Source organism: Anomaloglossus baeobatrachus, chromosome 3 (genome assembly GCF_048569485.1).
Source record: "Anomaloglossus baeobatrachus isolate aAnoBae1 chromosome 3, aAnoBae1.hap1, whole genome shotgun sequence".
NCBI lineage: Eukaryota > Metazoa > Chordata > Amphibia > Anura > Aromobatidae > Anomaloglossus > Anomaloglossus baeobatrachus.
In genome coordinates this window covers 425606425-425631082 of record NC_134355.1, presented here as the reverse complement: position 1 = coordinate 425631082, position 24658 = coordinate 425606425, and the positions used below count along the sequence as shown (strand labels likewise).

The following is a 24658-nucleotide window of genomic DNA, read 5'->3' as shown; positions in this document are numbered from 1 at the left end:
CATGCAAACGCAGGTGGACGCGAGTCCATTGAAAATGCATTGCAGTGAAAACGGATTTGCACAGGATCCGTACTTCCGTTAAAAAAACGTTTTTAACGGATGTTAAAAAGACGTAGTGTGAAACCAGCCTAAACTATTATTCCTGTGTTTGTGTATTTTTTTAACTTTACACTTTTAGGGTTAGAAATGATAGACACCTCTCCAGTACTAACCCTTGGGCTTGATGCCAGCTGTCAATTCAATTGACATCAACCCCAAAAGTATTAAAAGTATTGTTACTGCACAAGGGTAATCGGGAAGAGCCAGGTAAAGAACTAGAATTGGTACATTACTGCATGCACTACTGCTATTTTTAGGCTGGAAGGGGCCAAATAACCATGGGCCTTCCCAGCCTGATAATACCAGCCACGTGCTCTCTGCTTTACCTTGGATGGTTATCAAAAACTGGGCAGAGCTCCTCCATTTCTTTCAATTATTTATTTAAATTAAAAAAAAAAATATGGGATTCCCTCTCTTTTTTATAACCATTCAATGTAAAGCTTATAGCCCGCTGTTCTCTGCTTACCTGTGCTGGTTACCAAATATAGGTGGGGACCCACTTCATTATTTATTCCCCATCCACATTTATTTGCAGAGTAATTGCCCCTATTTTGCAGCCCTCTAGCCATTACTACGACCGTTTTACAGCACAGAAATTTGGGTTTCGATTGACGTATATTGTGTCCAGGTTCAAGTTCGGGAAGTGAACTAAACTTTTAACTAATGTCTGGCTCAACCCAGCGAATCCGAACTTCCTGGGTCCACTTATCCCTAATTATTAACTGTCTTAGTATTAATGCACTATTAATACATTATTATAGTACAGTATTAACATGCCATATAATTTGTAACACAATGACACACAAAAAAAGCAAATGTAAATAAATCTTCCCTTAGTATGTTCCTCTTTCATCTATTTCAAAATAACTGGGCTTTTGTGTGCTGTGGGAAGTGGTCACCTCAGACATCTCTCCAAATTTCCAGAACCCAGTTGTGCATTATGTTGTTTGATCTATCTGCCAGTTGCCTGATAGCATCAGATAAAATCTCATTAAAAGTTACCAGTCTATCAACTATCTGAATAGTTTTTTAATTTCTATTTTCCTCTGTTATTGCATTTCCATTGCTTTCTCCATTATTCAGTGACGGGTCAGCTTCCTTCTACTGCACAGCTGGACTGGGACATGCTGGTGGATGCACAGTATCTCTTCTCAGCATCTCCAGCTGTGGATGTAACAAATACGAGCTCTGGGGTGAGCAATGAATCTGGTTGGCAATGCCAAGCTGTAATCCATGGCTACATTGGAAACAGCAACCATACCTGGGAAACAACAATAAGCCTGGAGCCACTTCTGAATGGTGCTGGAGAGGATTGTGAAACTAATACTGAGAATGAAAAATCTTATGACCTGCACCATTTGGCTGCACATTCTGTGATCCGAGACAATGAGGATATGGCATGGAGAGAGTCTGACATTGAACATGGTAATACCAGTCTTCTATAACCTCATACAAGTACATGTATGTAGTGGTTTTATTGTATGTGCTTATCATCTAACTTTATACTAATGTTCATTGTAGGTTCTTCTCGACGATTCCGACTGAAAGCCATACAGACTAGCAAGTCTTGTTCACAAGCCTCAGTTTTTACTTACCATATGCCTGTAGACCCAGATACCCAGGATGAACTTCCAGGTCACACGATTGTGCGCAGAGGTAAGGAATTGGTATGACATGAAGTGACTTCTAAAATTTACATCATAAATTGTAAAAAACAAAAACTAGCAAAGCTATGTGCTGGCCTTGGCTTCTAGGTGGGCGCAGTAGAAGAACTGGCAGCTCAAACTCAGGGAACTGGAGCGTGGCAGACAATAGACACTCAGAATCCATGGAAGACACATTTGAAAATGCAGGTAAGATATCCATCGATCGTGTGATGGAACACAGAAATCGTGCTTTCTCATCCATGCTATATTTTTCCCTTATTGAATATTTGGAGAACAGCATATGTAATGTTAAATGACACAGTTTTCTCCATTGAATTAACAGGATAAAAGAAGTGCAAAACTACATGAAATTCCATAAAAGATAAATGGAACAAACCTAGAAATTCCTGCAACAATTCTTAGTGTTCGAGTGTGTGTTTTTTTTTTTTTTTATTTTATTATTATAGGAAGCTGAAAACCAAAGCCGAAACACTGTCCAGTTTGACTTAAAGGGAACCTATTGGGTCCAATATGCACCCAGAACTGCTCGTGCGCACTATTTCAGTTTGAAGCCAAGACACGTACACCTGGCTTCATAGTGCGCATGACTGGAACTCCGCGGTCATGCGCACTGAACCAAATCCAGTGTCTGGCTTCGATGGTAGTGGAGAGGTGAGCGAGATCATCCTCTGATGCTGCACATTCATTAGCATGTTAGTACATTCCTGTGGGTGTGCTAACATGCAAATGGTGCCGACTAGCCAGGGGAACTAATGCCCAGGGGGCTAGTGCCCTCGCTCATTAGCATACGATATAAGATCTTTAGAAATACTTTTTCTAAAGATCTCTTTATCTATGTTAGTGTATACAGGGACGGTTAAGCAGGGATTAGCAATATGCACCTAGAATTGCTCGTGGTTCTGGGTGCTTATGGAACTTACAGGTTCCCTTTAAAACCTTAAACAGTGATAGGATCATTTTGCACTGGTAAGAAGATGATTTGGGGTTGCCTCTGTAAAATCGCTTTCTCGGAGCCTTCATTGGGGGACACAGGATACAATGGGATGTATACTACTGACACTAAGCAAGAAAAAAAGTTTGCTCCTCAGTAATATACAGCCACCAAGCGGAGCCAATCCTATCAGTTAGTGTGAAAGCAGTAGGAGAAGCAACCTGAGATAAAATACAGATTGACGCAACACAGAATCTAAAAAGGGTAGGTGCTATGTCACCTAATGAAGGATTCGAGAAAGAGATTTAACTGTGAGTACTCAAAATCTTATTTTCTGTATTACTTCATTGGAGGACACAGGAAAGCAAGGGATGTCCCAAAGCTGTCCCCAAGAGTGGGAAGAGACAAGACTAGAATAATGGAAGAGCATTGGTCATATTCTCCGGTCGGAAACTGACCACTGTAATTTGCAAGATCTTACTACCTAGGCCAGAAACTGCCAAGAAAAAAGGGTAAGAAGGTGTGTACTCTGTATAACTTGGAAATAGTAAGTACAGATTGCTAGAGAACCTACCTAGGGGGCTGTGAAACAGGGACTTGGAGACGAATGGTCCTGGATGCCTCAATCACAGGTGCAGAGAGCTAGAACCACGGAGAGGGTGCTGTGTCCCTTGCCCAATATGCGTCCATCCTGGCGGAGCGGAACCAGACCAGAACACCATAAGATAACTCTGGATCACAAACAAGAATACTAGGTATTTTAAGGAAGCGGTCCTAAACATACCGGGCCGCTAACACTCTGACCAGGTACAATGTATCTTAGAGGCCGATGAGAAGGATGAGAAGAAAAACGGAATTAGAGGAGACTCTCACCCAGGAGAAGAAGAAAGTGAACCACCTTAGGAGAAGGGAGGAACCTGGACGGAGTACCACTTTCTTCAGGTGACTGTCAGGAAGGAAGGGTGACAAGACTGAGCTGCTAGTTCTGAGGCTTGCCCATGGAAGACATTGTTGCCAGTACAAGCTTTTTGTGAAGGAAAAGAAGACTAGAGTGGATGCGAATAGAGAAAGCTATAAAGCGTTCAACACCAGATGAGGTCCGAAAGTTTCACAAGAGTCTGTTTGAGGTTAACCAAACATGATAGGATTATGTCACGTAAACTTCTAGAGCCCGGAAGTTGACAAGATCCCACTAGGTACCAGTGGCCGTTGCAGCCAGGGGTCATGTGAACGGCACTCAGTGCAAAAATTGATAACAGAAGGTATTTGACTATACAATTAATTTTATTGATCACATTTGATGTGCAAAATATACTGCTCAAAAAAATAAACGGAACACTAAAATACCATTTCTTTATCATTCCTATGGGAGACCCAGACATTGGGTGTATAGCTTCTGCCTCCGGAGGACACACAAAGTACTACACTAAAAAGTGTAGCTCCTCCCTCTGAGCATATACACCCCCTGGATAACCAGATCTAGCCAGTTCATTGCTTTGTGTTCAGGAGGCATACATCCACACATGCATTCTCATCTGATTTTTCATTTTGGAAAGTTTTTGAAGAAAGGCGGGTCCAAGCCTGGACTCCCGGCATGTCCCTTCTCACCCCACTGTGTCGGCGGTGTTGTTAAGGTTGATTCCAAGGCTGGAGCCTTACATGCCGCGCTCCTTCACCATCCTTCGGGCTCTGGCTTGAAGTGGGAGCCAGCACGGTTCTCCTTGCTTTGCAGGAGGCCTGTCTCCATCCGCAGCCCTTCAGGATCCTGCTGGACGGAGCACTCATCCCCAGGGACTTGGAACCCTGCGTCTCAGCAAGCTAAGTATCTGAGACGTTTATATTCGGGGGGTCCCTTGTACTTTATTGTTGGGGAGAGTGTGCTGTGTAACTGTTCTGACATTTCCGGCCGGTTCTCTGGTTGTCACCTGAGAACCGCGCCGATGGGGCCTGCGCGCCGGCCGCATCGCTTAAATTTAGGCCCCGGCTTCGCCGGAGGCCTACTTTCGATTTCACTGCCCTTGCATGTCAATCATGCAGAGGGACAGTGCGGCTCCGCCCAGCGGCCGTTCGGCACAGGGGAGGGACACTCCTCTCTGAGTACATGTCCCCTCCCCTGTAAATCTCCTTGGCCTTCCAGATCCCGCTCTCAGAGCAGGTCCCGCCCCCTTTCCTCGCTCCGGCGCCATTTTATCAGCGTTTCTCTCTGTGATCGGCGCTGGCTGCAGCATCCCTGCTAAGCTGCTTGGGGGTCCGGGCTGTGGGATCTGGAGGGCACACAAACTGTCTGGTAAGCCATAACCTCCGGTTGTGGACCTGCTTATATACTCTCTGGGGGTCATTCTGGCTCAGAGCCCCCACTTCAGCAGCATGTCTCGCACGAGGAGCATGGCTGCAAGGCTTTACTCAATATGCACTGCATGTAAGCTCGTGCTGCCTGAACCGAGCACATATCCACATTGTGATGCCTGCTCTAACCTGACAATGCCTCAGCCTGGAATCGCACCCACAGTGGTCTCTCCGGCTGCTCCGGCTCCGGTGGCTGAACCCCCGGCTTGGGTAGAATCCTTCTCTAGGTCAATCTCCCAGTCTTTTGCCGACTCCATGGGACAGCTGTCCCGGACTTTGCTGAACATGCATCAGCCCCCTTCTCAGGGCGCCTCTGCTGCTAGGGCTCTCTCAGCGGAGCTCACAGAGGATTCTTCATCTGGTCCCAGACCCCGTCCTCCTAAGAGGAGACGCAGGGCTCCCTCTCCTTCCTCGTCCCGCGGCTCTGATTCAAGAGCTGACTCGCAGGACGAGGAGGATGCCGTTACTGGGGGCTCGGAGCTACCTCCATGTACCCCATTGATCTGTCCGAAACTGACGCAGATGCTAGTGATTTGATTGCGTCCATTAATTTTGTACTGGACCTCAATCCGCCTGTATCAGAAGAGCAACCCTCTCTGGCAAGAAAGCACCAGTTTACCTTGTCCAAGAGAACAAGGAGTGTGTTCTTTAACCACTCCAGTTTTCAGGCCACTGTGACCAAGCCTAGGGCCTGTCCTGACAAACGCTTCCCAAAGCGTGGTTCTGATGACCGTTTTCCCTTTCCACCTGAGGTGGTCATGGAGTGGGCTCATTCACCAAAGGTAGACCCCCCCGGTGTCTAGACTCTCAGCCCCGGACAGTTGTATCAGTGGCTGATGGCACCTCTCTTAAGGATTCCACTGACCGCCAGGTTGACCTTCTGGCCAAATCTGTATATGAGGCGGCAGGGGCCTCGTTCTCCCCATCTTTTGCAGCAGTGTGGGCTCTCAAAGCCATCTCTGCTTCTCTAGAGGAGATGCATTCCCTCACCAGGGAATCTATGCCCGAAATGGTTGCCTTAACTTCCCAAGCTTCAGCTTTTTCATCCTATGCCATGTCTGCCATGCTGGAGGCTTCTCACCGCACTGCGGTGGCTTCGGCTAATTCCCTCGCTATCCGCAGGATCTTGTGGCTTCGAGAGTGGAAGGCAGGTGCTTCTTCAAAGAAGTACCTTGCTGGGCTCCCTTTTGCTGGATCCAGGCTATTCGGTGAACAACTGGATGAAATTATTAAGGAAGCTACTGGCGGGAAGAGTACTTCCATGCCACAAACTAAAACCAGGAAACCTGCCCAGGGTAGGAACCAGTCGAGGTTTCGGTCCTTTTGTTCCTCCAACTGGTCATCCTCTAAGCCCTCGGCCTCGTCCACTAACTCAGCCAAGGACCAAAAACCCAACTGGCGCACAAAGGCGCAGGAGCTGCTGCCACTAAGGCAGCCTCCTCTTGACTATCTGGCCGTGCCAGCAACGTCCTTCGTCGGTGGCAGGCTCTCCCACTTTGGCGACGTGTGGTTTCAACACGTCTCCGATCAGTGGGTGTGGGATATCATCTCCCACGGCTACAGGATAGAATTCTCTTCCAGCCCGCCAAACAGATTTTTTCTGTCTACTCCCCCCTGCTCCAAGGCCGCCGCCTTCTCTCAGGCCGTGGCATCCTTGCATGCCAACGGAGTAATTGTACCGGTTCCCGCCCGGGAACGGTTCAGAGGTTTCTACTCAAATCTCTTCCTAGTCCCCAAAAAGGACTGTTCCTTCCGGCCCATCCTGGATCTCAAGCTTCTCAACAAGCATGTTCAGGTGCGGCATTTTCGCATGGAGTCTCTGCGATCAGTCATTGCCTCAATGACCCAAGGAGATTTCCTGGCATCCATCGACATCAGAGACGCCTATCTCCATGTGCCAATTGCAGTTTCACACCAGCGTTGGCTACGTTTTGCAATCGGAGAGGAACATTTCCAATTCGTGGCTCTCCCCTTCGGGTTAGCCACGGCCCCTCGAGTATTCACCAAGGTCATGGCAGCAGTGGTTGCGGTTCTGCACCTCCAGGGGTTGGCAGTGATTCCTTACCTGGACGACCTTCTAGTCAAGGCTTCATCCAGCGCAGACTGTCAGCGGAGTGTCTCGCTCACTCTCGCCACTCTAGTCCAATTCGGGTGGCTTGTCAATCTGCCCAAATCCACTCTGACTCTGACCCAGAAGCTCACGTACCTAGGGATGCAATTTGAGACTCTGCCGGCACTTGTGAAGCTGCCCTTAGTCAAACAGCAGTCCCTCCATCTGGCGGTGCGCTCTCTGCTGAGGCCCCGCCGTCATTCCATCAGGCACCTAATGCAGGTGCTGGGTCAGATGGTGGCGTCAATGGAGGCGGTTCCCTTTGCCCAGTTCCATCTGCGTCCTCTGCAGCTGGACATTCTCCGCTGTTGGGACAAGCTGACTTCCTCCTTGCACAGGTTAGTGGCTCTGTCGCCACAGACCAGGGGCTCCCTTCAGTGGTGGCTTCGGCCCCTCTCTTTGTCTCAGGGACGCTCCGTCCTGGGTGATCCTCACCACGGATGCCAGTCTATCTGGCTGGGGAGCGGTATATCTCCACCACAGAGCGCAGGGCACTTGGACTCCGTCCGAATCAGCCCTCTCGATCAATGTGCTGGAAACCAGAGCTGTGCTTCTAGCTCTCTTAGCCTTTCACCACCTGTTGGCGAGCAAGCACATCCGAGTCCAGTCAGACAACGCGACAGCGGTTGCCTACATCAATCACCAAGGCGGGACACGCAGCCGCCTGGCAATGTTGAGGTTCAACGCATCCTTCAATGGACGGAGGACTCCAAGTCCACCATATCCGCAGTCCACATCCCAGGCGTGGAAAACTGGGAAGCAGATTATCTCAGCCGTCAAACCGTGGACAGTGGCGAGTGGTCCCTGCATCCGGCAGTGTTTCGATCAATCTGCTGCAAGTGGGGCACTCCGGAAGTGGATCGAATGGCATCCCGGCACAACAACAAGGTTCCGGTTTACGTGGCTCGCTCCCACGATCCTCAGGCCTTTGCAGCGGACGCTCTGGTTCAAGATTGGTCCCAGTTTCGTCTGTCCTACGTGTTTCCCCCTCTAGCTCTCTTGCCCAGAGTCCTGCGCAAGATCAGAATGGAGGGCCGTCGGGTCATCCTCATTGCTCCGGACTGGCCCAGGCGAGCTTAGTACCCAGACCTGCTCCATCTGTCCGTAGAGGTGCCGTGGCATCTTCCGGACCGTCCAGACCTTCTCTCACAAGGTCCGTTTTTCCGCCAGAATTCTGCGGCTCTTAGATTGACGGCGTGGCTCTTGAGTCCTGGATCTTGACGACTTCTGGTATTCCTCCTGAAGTCATCTCCACTATGACTCGGGCTCGGAAGTCTTCCTCGGCCAAAATCTATCACAGGACCTGGAGAATTTTCCTGTCCTGGTGTCGCTCTTCCGGCCATGCTCCTTGGCCTTTTTCCTTGCCGACCCTTCTGTCCTTTCTACAGTCCGGTCTGCAGCTAGGACTATCCCTCAATTCACTCAAGGGACAAATCTCGGCTCTGTCAGTGTTGTTCCAGCGGCGTATCGCCCGGCTGGCTCAGGTGCGCACCTTCATGCAGGGCGCGTCTCACATCATTCCGCCTTACCGGCGGCCCTTGGATCCCTGGGACTTCAATCTGGTCCTCACGGCCTTGCAGAAACCCCCCTTTGAGCCTCTTAGGGAGGTTTCTTTGTCTCGTCTTTCACAGAAAGTGGTCTTTCTAGTGGCCATAACTTCCCTCAGTAGAGTCTCTGATTTGGCTGCGCTCTCTTCGGAGTCACCTTTTTTGTTTTTTCATCAAGACAAGGTGGTCCTCCGTCCGACTCCGGATTTTCTCCCTAAGGTGGTTTCTCCTTTCCACCTTAACCAGGACATTTCCCTGCCTTCCTTTTGTCCGGCTCCTGTTCATCGCTTTGAAAAAGCGTTGCATACTCTGGATCTGGTGCGGGCGCTCCGGATCTATGTGTCTCGCACCGCTGTTCTTAGGCGGTGCACCTCTTTTTGTGCTAACCACAGGTCGGCGTAAGGGCCTCGCGGTTTCTAAGCCGACCTTAGCTCGTTGGATTAGGTCGGCCATTTCCGATGCCTACCAGTGTACTCAGGTGCCTCCCCCGCCGGGGATCAAGGCACACTCGACCAGAGCTGTCGGTGCCTCTTGGGCTTTCAGGCACCAGGCTACGGCTCAGCAGGTCTGTCAGGCTGCCACTTGGACTAGTCTGCATACCTTTTCAAAGCACTACCAAGTGCATGCTCATGCTTCGGCAGATGCGAGCTTGGGCAGACGCATCCTTCAGGCGGCTGTCGCCCATTTGTGAAGTTAGGTTCCGCCTACTTCTCAGTTTTCTGGGTCTCCCATAGGAACGATAAAGAAAGAGAATTTTGTTTACTTACCGTAAATTCTTTTTCTTATAGTTCCGTATTGGGAGACCCAGCACCCTCCCTGTTGCCTGTTGACAGTTTCTTGTTCCGCGTGTTATCACCGGCTGTTGTTGTAGACAGAGGCTCCGGTTGTTCCGGTTCTTGCTCTATCTCTACTTGTGGGTGGCTATTCTCCTTCAGCTTTTGAACTAAACTGGCTATATTTGGTTAGCCAGGGGGTGTATATGCTCAGAGGGAGGAGCTACACTTTTTAGTGTAGTACTTTGTGTGTCCTCCGGATGCAGAAGCTATACACCCAATGTCTGGGTCTCCCAATACGGAACTAAAAGAATTTACGGTAAGTAAACAAAATTCTCTTTTTTGTTGTTTAAGGCATATTGTAAAGATGATGTATGTAGTCACAAGCTATTCTGATTAATTTATTTTAATTTGTTGACATTTTAAAATAAAGTTTCTACAGAAGGTTTACATGCAGAAAACATATTCCTCAAAGTCCAGCAGTTCAATTCTATACATTTTTTCAACTTAACAGGCAGATCTCCACTTCCACCATCATCTCTACCAGGAATATCTTCTGAAAACTGCTTGGAGAAAATGGGAGGCCATGAAGGTGAGTTTACAGTGAAAGGGAACATTTGCAATGTGACAATATATATTTTACTATACATTTTGCTATCTGTACTCTTTTGGAGTACAGATGATGGTTGTTAAAGGGTCAGCTCAGCACCTGTCTCTCTCTAATGCTGGGGATAAGCAGGTAAGATAAGACAGTGCTGACTCTTTCACTGCCATCATTTGTAAAATTTACTAAAAAAAGAAATTTAGTCTCTTTAAATGACGACCGTCATTTCAAATGACTTCAGAATCTGTTGTCATGTATGTATACAGAAGCAATATCACAATTTCTGGCCATTATATGACTTGTGTCCTGCACTATATAGCCGTTTAACTCTCTGCACACTCTAGTCACTAAAAGCTGAAGCAACATCCTCCATAGATTTCTACAGCCAGCGACTAATCTAATACCTCTGGTAAGCTACTGTAGATCTGATCGTCTTAAGAAACACACACTACTCTCTGTTCCCGGGGAAAGAAAACTCTGGGAAGATATTTAACCACTAAGGAATGCTTTCACCTTTTGAAAATGTCATAACTATAATAACTGAGAGCTAACATATATGTGCATACAGTCATGGCCAAAAGTGTTGGCAGCCTTGAAATTTTTTCCAGAGTATAAAGTATTCATAAAATTATTGCAATTACATATGTTTTGTTGTACACATGTTTATTTCCTGTGTGTGAATTGGAGCAGCACAAAAATAACTTGGGAAAAAAAGGCAAATTGGACATCATTTCCCACCCCCCCATCCCAAAATGGGCCAGACAAAATTGATGTCACCCTCAACTTTAATATTTGGTTGCACACAATTTGAAATAAATAACTGCAATCAATCATTTTCTATAAACATTAACAAGCTTCTTACACCTCTCAAGTGAAATTTTGTATTGTACCACTTTTTTTTTTTTTTTTTGCAAACTGCTCCATGTCTTTGATCTTTGAAGGACGTCTTCTCCCAACAGCAATTTTAAAGGTCTCTCCACAGGTGTTCAATGGGATTTAGGGGTGCTTCACACACAGAGAGCTCACTGCCGAGATCGCTGCTGAGTCACGCTTTTTGTGACGCAGCAGTGACCTCATTAGCGATCTCGCTGTGTGTGACAATGAGCAGCGATCTGGCCCCTGCTGCGAGATCGCTGCTCGTTACACACAGCTCTGGTTCGTTTTCTTCAAAGGCGCTCTCCCACTGTGACACACAGATCGCTGTGTGTGACAGCGAGAGAGCGACAAATGAAGCGAGCAGGGAGCAGGAGCCGGCGTCTGACAGCTGAGGTAAGCTGTAACCAAGATAAACATCGGGTAACCAAGGTGGTTACCCGATATTTACCTTAGTTACCAGCCTCTGCAGCTCTCACGCTGCCTGTGCTGCCGGCTCCGGCTCTCTGCACATGTAGCTGCTGTACACATCGGGTTAATTAACCCGATGTGTACAGCAGCTAGGAGAGCAAGGAGCCAGCGCTCAGTGTGCGCGGCTCCCTGCTCCCTGCACACACAGCTAAGCGGTGTGCGCTGGTAACTAATGTAAACATCGGGTAACCATACCCGATGTTTACCTTAGTTACCAGTCTCCGCAGCTTCCAGACGGCGGCTCCGTGCAAGCGCAGCGTCGCTTGCACGTCGCTGCTGGCTGGGGGCTGTTCACTGGTCGCTGGTGAGATCTGCCTGTTTGACAGCTCACCAGCGACCATGTAGCGATGCAGCAGCGATCCTGACCAGGTCAGATCGCTGGTCGGATCGCTGCTGCATCGCTAAGTGTGAAGGTACCCTTAGATCTGGACTCATTGCTGCCATTCCAGAACTCTCCAGCGCTTTATTTCCATCAGTTTCTGGGTGCTTCTTCAAGTATGTTTGGGCTCACTGGCCTGCTGCGAGACCCATGCCTTAGGATACAAACCCAGCTTTCTGATACTGGGCACTACATTGCGACCCAAAGTTCTATAGTAGACTTCAGATTTCATGATGACGTATACACAGTCAAGGCACCCAGTGAAAGGCAACAAAACATCTGACCATATCATCTTTGAACCTCCACCATATTGACTGTAGGTACTGTGTTCTTTTATTTTGTAGGTCTCATTCTGTTTTTGGAAACAGTAGAAAGATGTGCTTTAACAAAAAGGTCGATCTTATCTGTCCACAGACACTTTCCCAGAAAGATTTTGGCTTAAGGTGGTGTCACACACAGCGACGACGACAACGACGTCGCTGCTACGTCACCATTTTCTGTGACGTTGCAGCGACGTCCTGTCGCTGTGTGTGACATCCAGCAACATGCTGGCCCCTGCTGTGAGGTCGTTGCTCGTTGCTGAATGTCCTGCTTCATTTTTTCGTCGTCGCTCTCCCGCTGTGAAGCACACATCGCTGTGTGTGACAGCGAGAGAGCGACGAAATGAAGCGAGCAGGGAGCAGGAGCCGGCATCTGGCAGCTGCGGAAAGCTGTAACCACTGTAAACATCGGGTAACCAAGGGAAGACCTTTCCCTGGTTACCCGATATTTACCTTCGTTACCAGCCTCCGCCGCTCTTGCTGCTAGTGCCGGCTCCTGCTCTGTGCACATGTAGCTGCAGTACACATCGGGTTAATTAACCCGATGTGTACTGTAGCTAGGAGAGCAAGGAGCCAGCGCTAAGCAGTGTGCGCGGCTCCCTGCTCTCTGCACATGTAGCGACGTTATGATCGCTGCTGCGTCGCTGTGTTTGACAGCTAAGCAGCGATCATAACAGCGACTTACAAGGTCGCTGTTACGTCACAGAAAATGGTGACGTAACAGCGATGTCGCTATGTGTGACACCAGCTTTACTCTCGTCCATTTTTTTGCAATCTGCATTAAGTTTTTTTTATGTCTTCTGTCAGCAGTAGCGTCCTCTTGGGTCTCCTGCCATAGCATTAAATTTAATTCAAATGTTGGATAGTTCACGCTGACACTGATGCATCATGAGGTTGCAGGACAGCTTGAATTTTTTTAAGTTTAATGGGGGCTGCTTATCCACTATCTGGTCTTCTAACCGTTCATCAATGTTCCTCAGCTGTCCTCATCCAGGGAGATTAGCTACAGTGCCATGGGTTGTAAATTTCTTGATTATGATGCGCACCGTAGACAACAGAACATTAAGATCTGTGGAGATGGAGTTGTAACCTTGATATTGTTGTTATTTTTCAACTATTTTGCTTCTCAAGTCCTCAGACAGTTCTCTTCTCCTTCTGGCACACACAGACATATAATGCAAAGATTGAGTGAACTTCTCCCCTTTTTACCGGTTTCAGGAGTGATTTTTCATATTGCCCACACCTGTTGCATGGCGTAGGTGAGATTTTCACATGTTTGAAACAAAATTGTTTAGCCACAATTTTAGAAAGGGCAAGATCTAAATGAACACTGGCGCTGCATTGCTGGCTGTAATGGGTGGTGCTGCTGGTAGAAAGTCAACTCTATGTACCTGACCACAAGAAGGACTAATATAAAACACCACAAACTGATCTACCACGTTTCCTTTAAGTAACTAATAAACTATTAAGCCCCTGTGAAGTTGGTTGATGAAGCCAATATACAGTTAAAATAGGAAAAAAACAAAGTAGGTAATGCAGGGAATAACTGCATATAGTGCCTGCAATCAGAGCAGTTAATAGCTAAGCAATCCCAGCTTACAGTAAATGAGTGGTCTAGCTGAGGATACTAGGTCGGTGGTACAGTATTAAATGCATTGATGTTGCAGTGGATCTATACGTTTGAATGCTAATGAAGAGGTAATGATGACTGAAACTAACAGTAATAAGTGCATTGGGGCTGCAGTGGTTATGTACGGTGTGGTGCTGATGAACAGATAATGACGATGACTGAAACGTACATGAGCTGTGTGCAGTGACTCTGCCACGTTCCAGCAGTCTTGATGCAGCTCAGTGATGAAGCTTGTGTATTAGGCTTCTCCTTCACCTAGCTTGGCCTTGGGGGAGGAATGCTGTCGGCAGTACATTAGATCAATCCAGGTTGTCCTGGCCAGCGGCGTCTCTGGAAAACACCGGAGCGTACTTGGGCCCGTGTGACATTTCAGTCATCGTTACCTCTTCATTAGTGTTGCACCATATAGGTCCACTGCAACAACAATACATTTAATACTATACCACCAACCTAGTATCCTCAGCTAGACAGCTAATTTACTATAAGCTGGGATTGCTCATCTATTAACTCCTCCATCCAATTGAAGGAACTGTTTGCACTTATTCCCAGCATTATCTACTTTGTTTTTTTGCCAATTTTAACTGTATATCAGCTTCACCAACCAACTATACAGGGGTTTAATATTTTATTCATTACTTAAAGGAAGTGCAGTAGATTAATTTTTGGAAAGGTGCCAACAATTTTGTCCGGCCCATTTTTGGGATTTTGTGTGTAAAAATGTACAATTTGCCTTTCTTTGTCGCTCCTAATTGGGAGACCCAGACAATTGGGTGTATAGCTACTGCCTCCGGAGGCCACACAAAGTACTACACTTAAAAGTGTAAGGCCCCTCCCCTTCTGGCTATACACCCCCCCGTGGGATCACGGGCTCCTCAGTTTTATGCTTTGTGCGAAGGAGGCCAGACATCCACGCATAGCTCCACTGTTTAGTCAGCAGCAGCTGCTGACTATGTCGGATGGAAGAAAAGAGGGCCCATACTAGGGCCCCCAGCATGCTCCCTTCTCACCCCACTTTCTGTCGGCGGTGTTTGTTAAGGTTGAGGTACCCATTGCGGGTACGGAGGCTGGAGCCCACATGCTGATTCCTTCCCCATCCCCATTAGGGCTCTGGGCGAAGTGGGACTTTACCGGTCTCCGGGCACTGAGGCCGTGCTCCATCCACAGCCCCTGGAGGTTCTGCTGGATACGGAGCGGAGTTTTCTCAGGGACAGGACCCTGCTCCATCAAGGTACTCCGTGTCCCCGTGCTTATCGCACACACACTGCAGCATTGCTGGGTGTGTTAGTGCGCCGGGGTAAACAGCGATGCTGCGCTGGTGCCGTTACTCACTACAGCTCTGCTGAGTGAGGTGACTTTGTACGATCGGCCGATCCGGCCGCTGGGGTCAGTGTTTACTGGTCGCGGCTGGGATTTGTGGTGCGCCGGGGACTTCCGCGCTGGCCGTGCATATATGACGGCCGCGCTAGATTACTACAGTCCCCGGCTTTTGCGGCCTAGTTCGTATCGTTCCCGCCCCCGGACCTGCCAGTCAGGAGGAGGGCGGGACGCTGTACAGTCCAGCAGCGTTAAGAGCTGGAGTCTGTTTTACATACTCCAGCCCTCACACTAGGCACAGGGGGACGCAGTTTCCCGCTCTTTTGTTTGGGACGCCCACGGTCCGCCCCTCTTCACAGGACGCCGGCAGCCATTCCTGCCTGCACGCTGAGCTGCAGAGGGGAGGCTGGGAGACCCAGACAAGGGATTCTACGATCTCACACCCGCTTTTCAGCGGGCGGTAAGCAGCCCTCAAGGGCTCTCCCCCACTTGTGCCATAGTGTACTTTGTATTTTGTGCTGGCAATACTTTGCACTGTACAGTCGCTGGTGGTTTTCTGCTATATACCCTCCTTAGATTTCTCAAGGAGATAACAGCATGTCGTCCGCAAAAAGCAAAAGTGCCAAGGCACGGACTTTATATGCTGCTTGTACCGCATGTGGGGCTACTCTACCGGCAGGTTCCACTGACCCCCATTGTGTGCAGTGCTCGGCCCCCGTGGCAATTGCTCAGCCGGGGCCGCTGCTAGAGGTGACCCAGGGAGAACCACCTGTAAATGCTGTCCAGGTGACAGGGACGGAGTTTGCAGCTTTTGCTGACAGATTGTCTATGACTATGTCTAAAATTCTTGAAACATTGCAGTCTAGACCAGTAACTCAGACCATGGGCACTGTTGATCCATTGCCCCCTGGTCCCCCTCAGCTGGACCACTTCCTAGCTCCGGGGGTGTCACATGCACCCCAGGGTGACGGCTCTGACTCGGACGACAGTCCCAGACAACCTAAGCGGGCTCGCTATGAGCGACCCTCAACTTCATCACACTGGTCAGGGTCCCAGCGGGACGACTCTCTGTGTGATGAGGCGGATGTAACTGATCAGGAGTCTGATGCTGGGGCCGCTCTCAATCTAGATACCCCGGATGGTGACGCCATAGTGAATGATCTTATAGCGTCCATCAATAGGATGTTAGATATTTCTCCACCAGCTCCTCTTGCGGAGGAGGCAGCTTCACAGCAGGAGAAATTCCATTTCAGGTATCCCAAGCGTAAATTAAGCACGTTTCTGGACCACTCTGACTTTAGAGACGCAATCCAGAAACACCACGCTTATCCAGATAAGCGTTTTTCCAAACGGCTTAAAGATACACGCTATCCTTTTCCCCCTGACGTGGTCAAGGGTTGGACACAGTGTCCCAAGGTGGACCCTCCAATCTCCAGGCTTGCAGCCAGATCTCTAGTTGCAGTGGAAGATGGGGCGGCACTTAAAGATGCCACTGACAGACAGATGGAGCTCTGGTTAAAATCCATCTATGAAGCTATTGGAGCGTCGTTGGCGCCAGCATTCGCAGCCGTATGGGCACTCCAAGCTATTTCAGCTGGGCTTACACAGGTCGACTCGGTCACACGTACATCTGCTCCGCAGGTGGCACCCTTGACCTCTCAAATGTCTGCATTCGCGTCTTACGCGATTAATGCTGTCCTAGACTCTACGAGCCGTACGGCGGTGGCGTCAGCCAACTCTGTGGTTTTACGCAGAGCCCTGTGGTTGAGAGAATGGAAGGCAGATTCTTCTTCCAAGAAGTGCTTAACCAGTTTGCCTTTTTCTCGTGACCGATTGTTTGGTGAGCGTTTGGATGAAATCATTAAACACTCCAAGGGTAAGGATTCATCCTTACCTCAGCCCAGACAAAACAAACCTCAACAGAGGAGGGGACAGTCTGGTTTTCGGTCCTTTCGAGGCTCAGGCAGGTCCCAATTCTACTCGTCCAAAAGGACTCAAAAGGATCAGAGGGGCTCAGATTCTTGGCGGACTCAATCACGCCCAAAAAAGCCAGCCGGAAGAACCGTTACCAAGACGGCTTCCTCATGACTCTCAGCCTCCTCTCTCCGCATCCTCGGTCGGTGGCAGGCTCTCCCGCTTTGGCGACATTTGGTTGTCACAGGTCAAGGACCGTTGGGTGAGAGACATTCTGTCTCACGGGTACAGGATAGAGTTCTGCTCTCGTCCTCCAACTCGCTTCTTCAGAACTTCCCCACCGCCCGACCGAGCCGATGCTCTGCTGCAAGCGGTGTCCGCTCTAAAGGCGGAAGGAGTGGTGACTTCTGTTCCTCTTCAGGAACAAGGTCACGGTTTTTACTCCAATTTGTTTGTGGTGCCAAAGAAAGACGGGTCGTTTCGTCCCGTCCTGGATCTAAAGCTGCTCAACAAACACGTAAAAACCAGGAGGTTCCGGATGGAATCTCTCCGCTCCGTTATCGCCTCAATGTCTCAAGGAGATTTCCTAGCATCAATAGACATCAAGGATGCTTATCTCCACGTGCCAATTGCGCCAGAGCATCAGCGTTTTCTACGCTTCGTTATAGGAAGCGAACACCTGCAGTTCGTAGCTCTACCTTTCGGGCTGGCGACAGCCCCTCGGGTCTTCACCAAGGTCATGGCAGCAGTAGTAGCAGTCCTGCACTCGCAAGGTCACTCCGTGATCCCGTATTTGGACGATCTACTTATCAAGGCACCCTCTCAGGAGGCATGCCAACACAGCCTGAACGTGGCACTGAAGACTCTCCAGAGTTTCGGGTGGATTATCAACTTTTCAAAGTCAAATCTAACCCCGACCCAATCACTAACATATCTTGGCATGGAGTTTCATACTCTCTCAGCGATAGTGAGACTTCCACTGGACAAACAGTGCTCGCTACAGATAGGGGTGCAATCTCTCCTTCAGGGCCAGTCGCACCCCTTGAGGCGCCTCATGCACTTCCTAGGGAAGATGGTAGCAGCAATGGAAGCAGTTCCTTTTGCGCAGTTTCATCTGCGTCCACTACAATGGGACATTCTCCGCCAATGGGACGGGAAGTCGACGTCCCTCGACAGGGAGGTCTCCCTCTCTCAGGCAGCCAAGGAATCTCTCCGGTGGTGGCTTCTTCCCACCTCATTGTCAAAAGGAAAGTCGTTCCTACCCCCATCCTGGGCGGTGGTCACGACAGATGCGAGTCTATCAGGGTGGGGAGCAGTTTTTCTCCACCTCAGGGCTCAGGGTACGTGGACTCGGAAAGAGTCCACCCTTCAGATCAATGTTCTGGAGATCAGAGCAGTCTACCTTGCCCTACAAGCCTTCCAACAGTGGCTGGAAGGCAAGCAGATCCGAATTCAGTCGGACAACTCCACAGCGGTGGTATACATCAACCACCAAGGGGGAACACGCAGTCGGCAAGCCTTCCAGGAAGTCCGGCGGATTCTGACGTGGGTGGAAGACACGGCATCCACCATATCCGCCGTTCACATCCCAGGCGTAGAAAACTGGGAAGCAGACTTTCTCAGTCGCCAGGGCATGGACGCAGGGGAATGGTCCCTTCACCCGGACGTGTTTCAGGAGATCTGTCGCCGCTGGGGGATGCCGGACGTCGACCTGATGGCGTCACGGCACAACAACAAGGTCCCGGTTTTCATGGCACGGTCTCACGATCACCGAGCTCTGGCGGCAGACGCCTTAGTTCAAGATTGGTCGCAGTTCCGGCTACCGTATGTGTTCCCACCTCTGGCATTGTTGCCCAGAGTGCTCCGCAAAAATCAGGTCCGACTGCCGCCGCGCCATTCTCGTCGCTCCAGACTGGCCAAGGAGGTCGTGGTACCCGGATCTGTGGCACCTCACGGTAGGCCATCCGTGGGCACTACCAGACCGTCCAGACTTGCTGTCTCAAGGGCCGTTTTTCCATCTGAATTCTGCGGCCCTGAACCTGACTGTGTGGCCATTGAGTCCTGGATCCTAGCGGCCTCAGGTTTATCTCATGAAGTGGTTGCCACCATGAGACAGGCTAGGAAACCATCCTCCGCCAAGATCTACCACAGGACGTGGAGGATATTCCTATCTTGGTGCTCTGCTCAGGGAGTTTCTCCCTGGCCTTTTGCATTGCCTACCTTTCTTTCCTTCCTGCAGTCTGGGTTGGAAAAAGGTTTGTCGCTTGGCTCCCTTAAGGGTCAAGTCTCCGCGCTATCCGTATTTTTTCAGAAACGCCTGGCGCGACTTCCTCAGGTACGCACGTTCCTGCAAGGGGTTTGTCATATCGTCCCCCCTTACAAGCGGGAATTGGAGCCCTGGGACCTGAACAAGGTTCTAATTGCTCTCCAAAAGCCGCATTTCGAGCCTATGAAGGAGGTTTCCCTTTCTCGTCTTTCACAGAAAGTGGCTTTTCTAGTGGCGGTCACGTCTCTTCGGAGAGTGTCCGAGCTGGCGGCGTTATCATGCAGATCTCCATTCCTGGTGTTTCACCAAGACAAGGTAGTTCTGCGTCCAATTCCAGAATTTCTTCCCAAGGTGGTATCTTCCTTTCATCTCAATCAAGATATCACTTTACCGTCTTTGTGTCCGCATCCAGTTCACCAATTTGAAAAAGGTTTGCATTTATTGGATCTGGTGAGAGCACTCAGGATCTACATTTCCCGCACGGCGCCTCTGCGCCGCTCGGATGCACTCTTTGTCCTTGTCGCTGGTCAGCGTAAAGGGTCGCAAGCTTCCAAATCCACCCTTGCGCGTTGGATCAAGGAACCAATTCTTCACACCTACCGTTCTGCTGGGCTTCCGATTCCATCAGGACTGAAAGCCCATTCTACCAGAGCCGTGGGTGCGTCCTGGGCATTACGGCACCAGGCTACGGCTCAGCAGGTGTGCCAGGCGGCTACCTGGTCGAGTCTGCACACTTTTACCAAGCATTATCAGGTGCATACCTACGCTTCGGCGGATGCCGGCCTAGGTAGACAAGTCCTTCAGGCGGCGGTGGCTCACCTGTAGGAAAGGGCTGTTGACGGCCCTATCACGAGGTATTCTTTTACCCACCCAGGGACTGCTTTTGGACGTCCCAATTGTCTGGGTCTCCCAATTAGGAGCGACAAAGAAGAAGGGAATTTTGTTTACTTACCGTAAATTCCTTTTCTTCTAGCTCCAATTGGGAGACCCAGCACCCGCCCTGTTTTCTTAGGAAATTTGTTTTTTTCGGGTGCACATGTTGTTCATGTTGAACAGTTCAGTTCTCCGAGGTTGTTTCTCGGGTTGAATTTGTATTTAAAACAGTTATTGGCTTTCCTCCTTCTTGCTTTTGCACTAAAACTGAGGAGCCCGTGATCCCACGGGGGGGTGTATAGCCAGAAGGGGAGGGGCCTTACACTTTTAAGTGTAGTACTTTGTGTGGCCTCCGGAGGCAGTAGCTATACACCCAATTGTCTGGGTCTCCCAATTGGAGCTAGAAGAAAAGGAATTTACGGTAAGTAAACAAAATTCCCTTCTTTCTCAGTTTTTTTTTTTTTTTTTGGGTGATGTTTCAAAACACACAAAGGAAATAAATGTAAGTAAGAAAACGTATAATTGCAATATTTTTTTCTTTATCGTTCCTATGGGAGACCCAGACATTGGTGTATAGCTTCTGCCTCCGGAGGACACACAAAGTACTACACTAAAAAGTGTAGCTCCTCCCTCTGAGCATATACACCCCCTGAATAACCAAATATAGCCAGTTCAATGCTTTGTGTTCAGGAGGCATACATCCACACATGCATTCTCATCTGATTTTTGATTTTTGGAAAGAGTTTGAAGAAAAGCGGGTCCAAGCCTGGACTCCCGGCATGTCCCTTCTCACCCCACTGTGTCGGCGGTGTTGTTAAGGTTGATTTCAGGGCTGGAGCCTTACATGCCGCGCTCCTTCACCATCCCTCGGGCTCTGGCTTGAAGTGGGAGCCAGCACGGTTCTCCCTGCCTTGCAGGAGACCGGTCTCCATCCGCAGCCCTTCAGGATCCTGCTGGACGGAGCACTCATCCCCAGGGACTTGAAACCCTGCGTCTCACAAGCTAAGTATCTGAGACGTTATTTTCGGGAAGGTCCCTTGTACTTTATTGTTGGGGAGAGTGGGCTGTGTATCTGTTCTGACACTTCCGGCCGGTTCTCTGGTTTTCACCTGAGAACCGCGCCGATGGTGCCTGCGCGCCGGCCGCATCGCTTCGCCTGAGGCCTAGTTTCGATTTCACTGCCTCTGCATGTCAATCATGCAGAGGGACAGTGCGGCTCCGCCCAGCGGCCGTTCGGCACAGGGGAGGGACACTCCTCTCTGAGTAAATGTCCCCTCCCCTGTAAATCTCCTTGGCCCTCCAGATCCCGCTCTCAGAGTAGGCCCCGCCCCTCTCCTCGCTCCGGCGCCATTTTATCAGCGTTCTCACAGCGATCGGCGCTGGCTGCAGCATCTCTGCTAATCTGTCTGGGGGTCTGGTCTGTGGGATCTGGAGGGCACACAAACTGTCTGGTAAGCCATAACCTCCGGTTGTGGACCTGCTTATATACTCTCTGGGGGTCATTCTGGCTCAGAGCCCCCACTTCAGCAGCATGTCTCACACGAGGAGCAAGGCTGCAAGGCTGTACGCAATATGCACTGCATGTAAGCTCGTGCTGCCTGAACCGAGCACATATCCACATTGTGATGCCTGCTCTAACCTGGCAATGCCTCAGCCTGGTATCGCACCCACAGTGGTCCCTCCGGCTGCTCCGGCTCCGGTGGCTGAACCCCCGGCTTGGGTAGAATCCTTCTCTAGGTCAATCTCCCAGTCTTTTGCCGACTCCATGGGACAGCTGTCCCGGACTTTGCTGACCATGCATCAGCCCCCTTCTCAGGGCGCCTCTGCTGCTAGGGCTCTCTCAGCGGAGCTCACAGAGGATTCTTCATCTGGTCCCAGACCCCGTCCTCCTAAAAGGAGACGCAGGGCTCCCTCTCCTTCCTCGTCCCGTGGCTCTGATTCACGAGCTGACTCCCAGGACGAGGAGGATGCCTTTACTGGGGGCTCGGACGCTACCTCCATGTGCCCCATTGATCTGTCCGAAAGTGACGCAGATGTTAGTGATTTGATTGCGTCCATTAATTCTGTACTGGACCTCAATCCGCCTGTATCAGAGGCGCAACCCTCTCTGGCAGAAAAGCACCAGTTTACCTTGCCTAAGAGGACAAGGAGTGTGTTCTTTAACCACTCCAGTTTTCAGGCCACTGTGACCAAGCCTAGGGCCTGTCCTGACAAACGCTTCCCAAAGCGCGGTTCTGATGACCGTTTTCCCTTTCCACCTGAGGTGGTCAAGGAGTGGGCTCATTCACCAAAGGTAGACCCTCCGGTGTCTAGACTCTCAGCCCGGACCGTTGTATCAGTGGCTGATGGCACCTCCCTTAAGGATGCCACTGACCGCCAGGTTGATCTTCTGGCCAAATCTGTATTTGAGGCGGCTGGGGCCTCGTTCTCCCCGTCTTTTGCAGCAGTGTCGGCTCTCAAGGCCATCTCTGCTTCTCTGGAGGAGATGCATTCCCTCTCCAGGGAATCTATGCCCGAAATGGTTGCCTTAACGTCCCAGGCTTCAGCTTTTTCATCCTATGCCATGTCTGCCATGCCGGAGGCTTCTCACCGCACTGCGGTGGCTTCGGCTAATTACCTCGCTATCCGCAGGATCTTGTGGCTTCGAGAGTGGAAGGCAGATGCTTCTTCAAAGAAGTACCTTGCTGGGCTCCCTTTTGCTGGATCCAGGCTATTCGGCGAACAACTGGATGAAATTATTAAGGAAGCTACTGGCGGGAAGAGTACTTCCATGCCACAGACTAAAACCAGGAAACCTGCCCAGGGTAGGAACCAGTCGAGGTTTTGTTCCTTTCGTTCCTCCAACTGGTCATCCTCTAAGCCCTTGGCTTCGTCCACTACCTCAGCCAAGGACCAAAAGCCCAACTGGCGCACGAAGCCGCGTCCTCAAAAGACCGCAGGAGCTGCTGCCACTAAGGCAGCCTCCTCTTGACTATCTGGCCGCGCCAGCACGTCCTTCGTCGGTGGCAGGCTCTCCTCTCCCACTTTGGCGACGTGTGGTTTCAACACGTCTCCGATCAGTGGGTGCGGGATATCATCTCCCACGGCTACAGGATAGAATTCTCTTCCAGCCCGCCAAACAGATTTTTTCTGTCTACTCCCCCCTGCTCCAAGGCCGCCGCCTTCTCTCAGGCCGTGGCATCCTTGCAGGCCAACGGAGTAATTGTACCGGTTCCCGCTCGGGAACGGTTCAGAGGTTTCTACTCAAATCTCTTCCTAGTCCCCAAAAAGGACGGTTCCTTCCGGCCCATCCTGGATCTCAAGCTTCTCAACAAGCATGTTCAGGTGCGGCATTTTCGCATGGAGTCTCTGCGATCAGTCATTGCCTCAATGACCCAAGGAGATTTCCTGGCATCCATCGACATCAGAGACGCCTATCTGCATGTGCCAATTGCAGTTTCACACCAGCGTTGGCTACGTTTTGCAATCGGAGAGGAACATTTCCAATTCGTGGCTCTCCCCTTCGGGTTAGCCACGGCCCCTCGAGTATTCACCAAGGTCATGGCAGCAGTGGTTGCGGTTCTGCACCTCCAGGGGTTGGCAGTGATTCTTTACCTGGACGACCTTCTAGTCAAGGCGTCATCCAGCGCAGACTGTAAGCGGAGTGTCTCGCTCACTCTCGCCACTCTAGTCCAATTCGGGTGGCTTGTCAATCTGCCCAAATCCACTCTGACTCCGACCCAGAAGCTCACGTACCTAGGGATGCAATTCGAGACTCTGCCGGCACTTGTGAAGCTGCCCTTAGCAAAGAGCGCACCGCCAGATGGAGGGACTGCTGTTTGACTGAGGCCCCGCCGTCATTCCATCAGACACCTAATGCAGGTGCTGGGTCAGATGGTGGCGTCAATGGAGGCGGTTCCCTTTGCCCAGTTCCATCTGCGTCCTCTGCAGCTGGACATTCTCCGCTGTTGGGACAGGCGGACTTCCTCCTTGCACAGGTTAGTGGCTTTGTCGCCACAGACCAGGGGCTCCCTTCAGTGGTGGCTTCTGCCCCTCTCTCTGTCTCAGGGACGCTCCTTCCTGGCCCCGTCCTGGGTGATCCTCACCACGGATGCCAGTCTATCCGGCTGGGGAGCGGTATATCTCCACCACAGAGCGCAGGGCACTTGGACTCCGTCCGAATCAGCCCTCTCGATCAATGTGCTGGAAACCAGAGCTGTGCTTCTAGCTCTCTTAGCCTTTCACCACCTGTTGGAGGGCAAGCACATCCGAGTCCAGTCAGACAACGCAACAGCGGTTGCCTACATCAATCACCAGGGCGGGACACGCAGCCGCCTGGCAATGTTGGAGGTTCAACGCATCCTTCAGTGGACGGAGGACTCCAAGTCCACCATATCCGCAGTCCACATCCCAGGCGTGGAAAACTGGGAAGCAGATTATCTCAGCCGTCAAACCGTGGACAACGGCGAGTGGTCCCTGCATCCGGCAGTCTTTCGGTCAATCTGCCGCAAGTGGGGCACTCCGGAAGTGGATCTAATGGCATCCCGGCACAACAACAAGGT

At 50.4% G+C, this 24658-nt stretch overlaps 1 protein-coding gene across 8 annotated transcripts in view; it reads left to right on the top strand.

The window, feature by feature from the left end:
- Positions 1-24658, top strand: part of VWA5B2 (von Willebrand factor A domain containing 5B2) — a 109329-nt gene that overhangs the window by 70228 nt on the left and 14443 nt on the right. For all 8 annotated transcript variants that reach the window (XM_075340351.1, XM_075340349.1, XM_075340353.1 and 5 more), the window contains 4 exons: positions 1183-1524; positions 1621-1755; positions 1854-1952; positions 9988-10065. In XM_075340351.1, coding sequence (XP_075196466.1) covers positions 1183-1524; positions 1621-1755; positions 1854-1952; positions 9988-10065 — 654 coding nt within the window. The remainder of the gene's footprint in view (positions 1-1182; positions 1525-1620; positions 1756-1853; positions 1953-9987; positions 10066-24658) is intronic.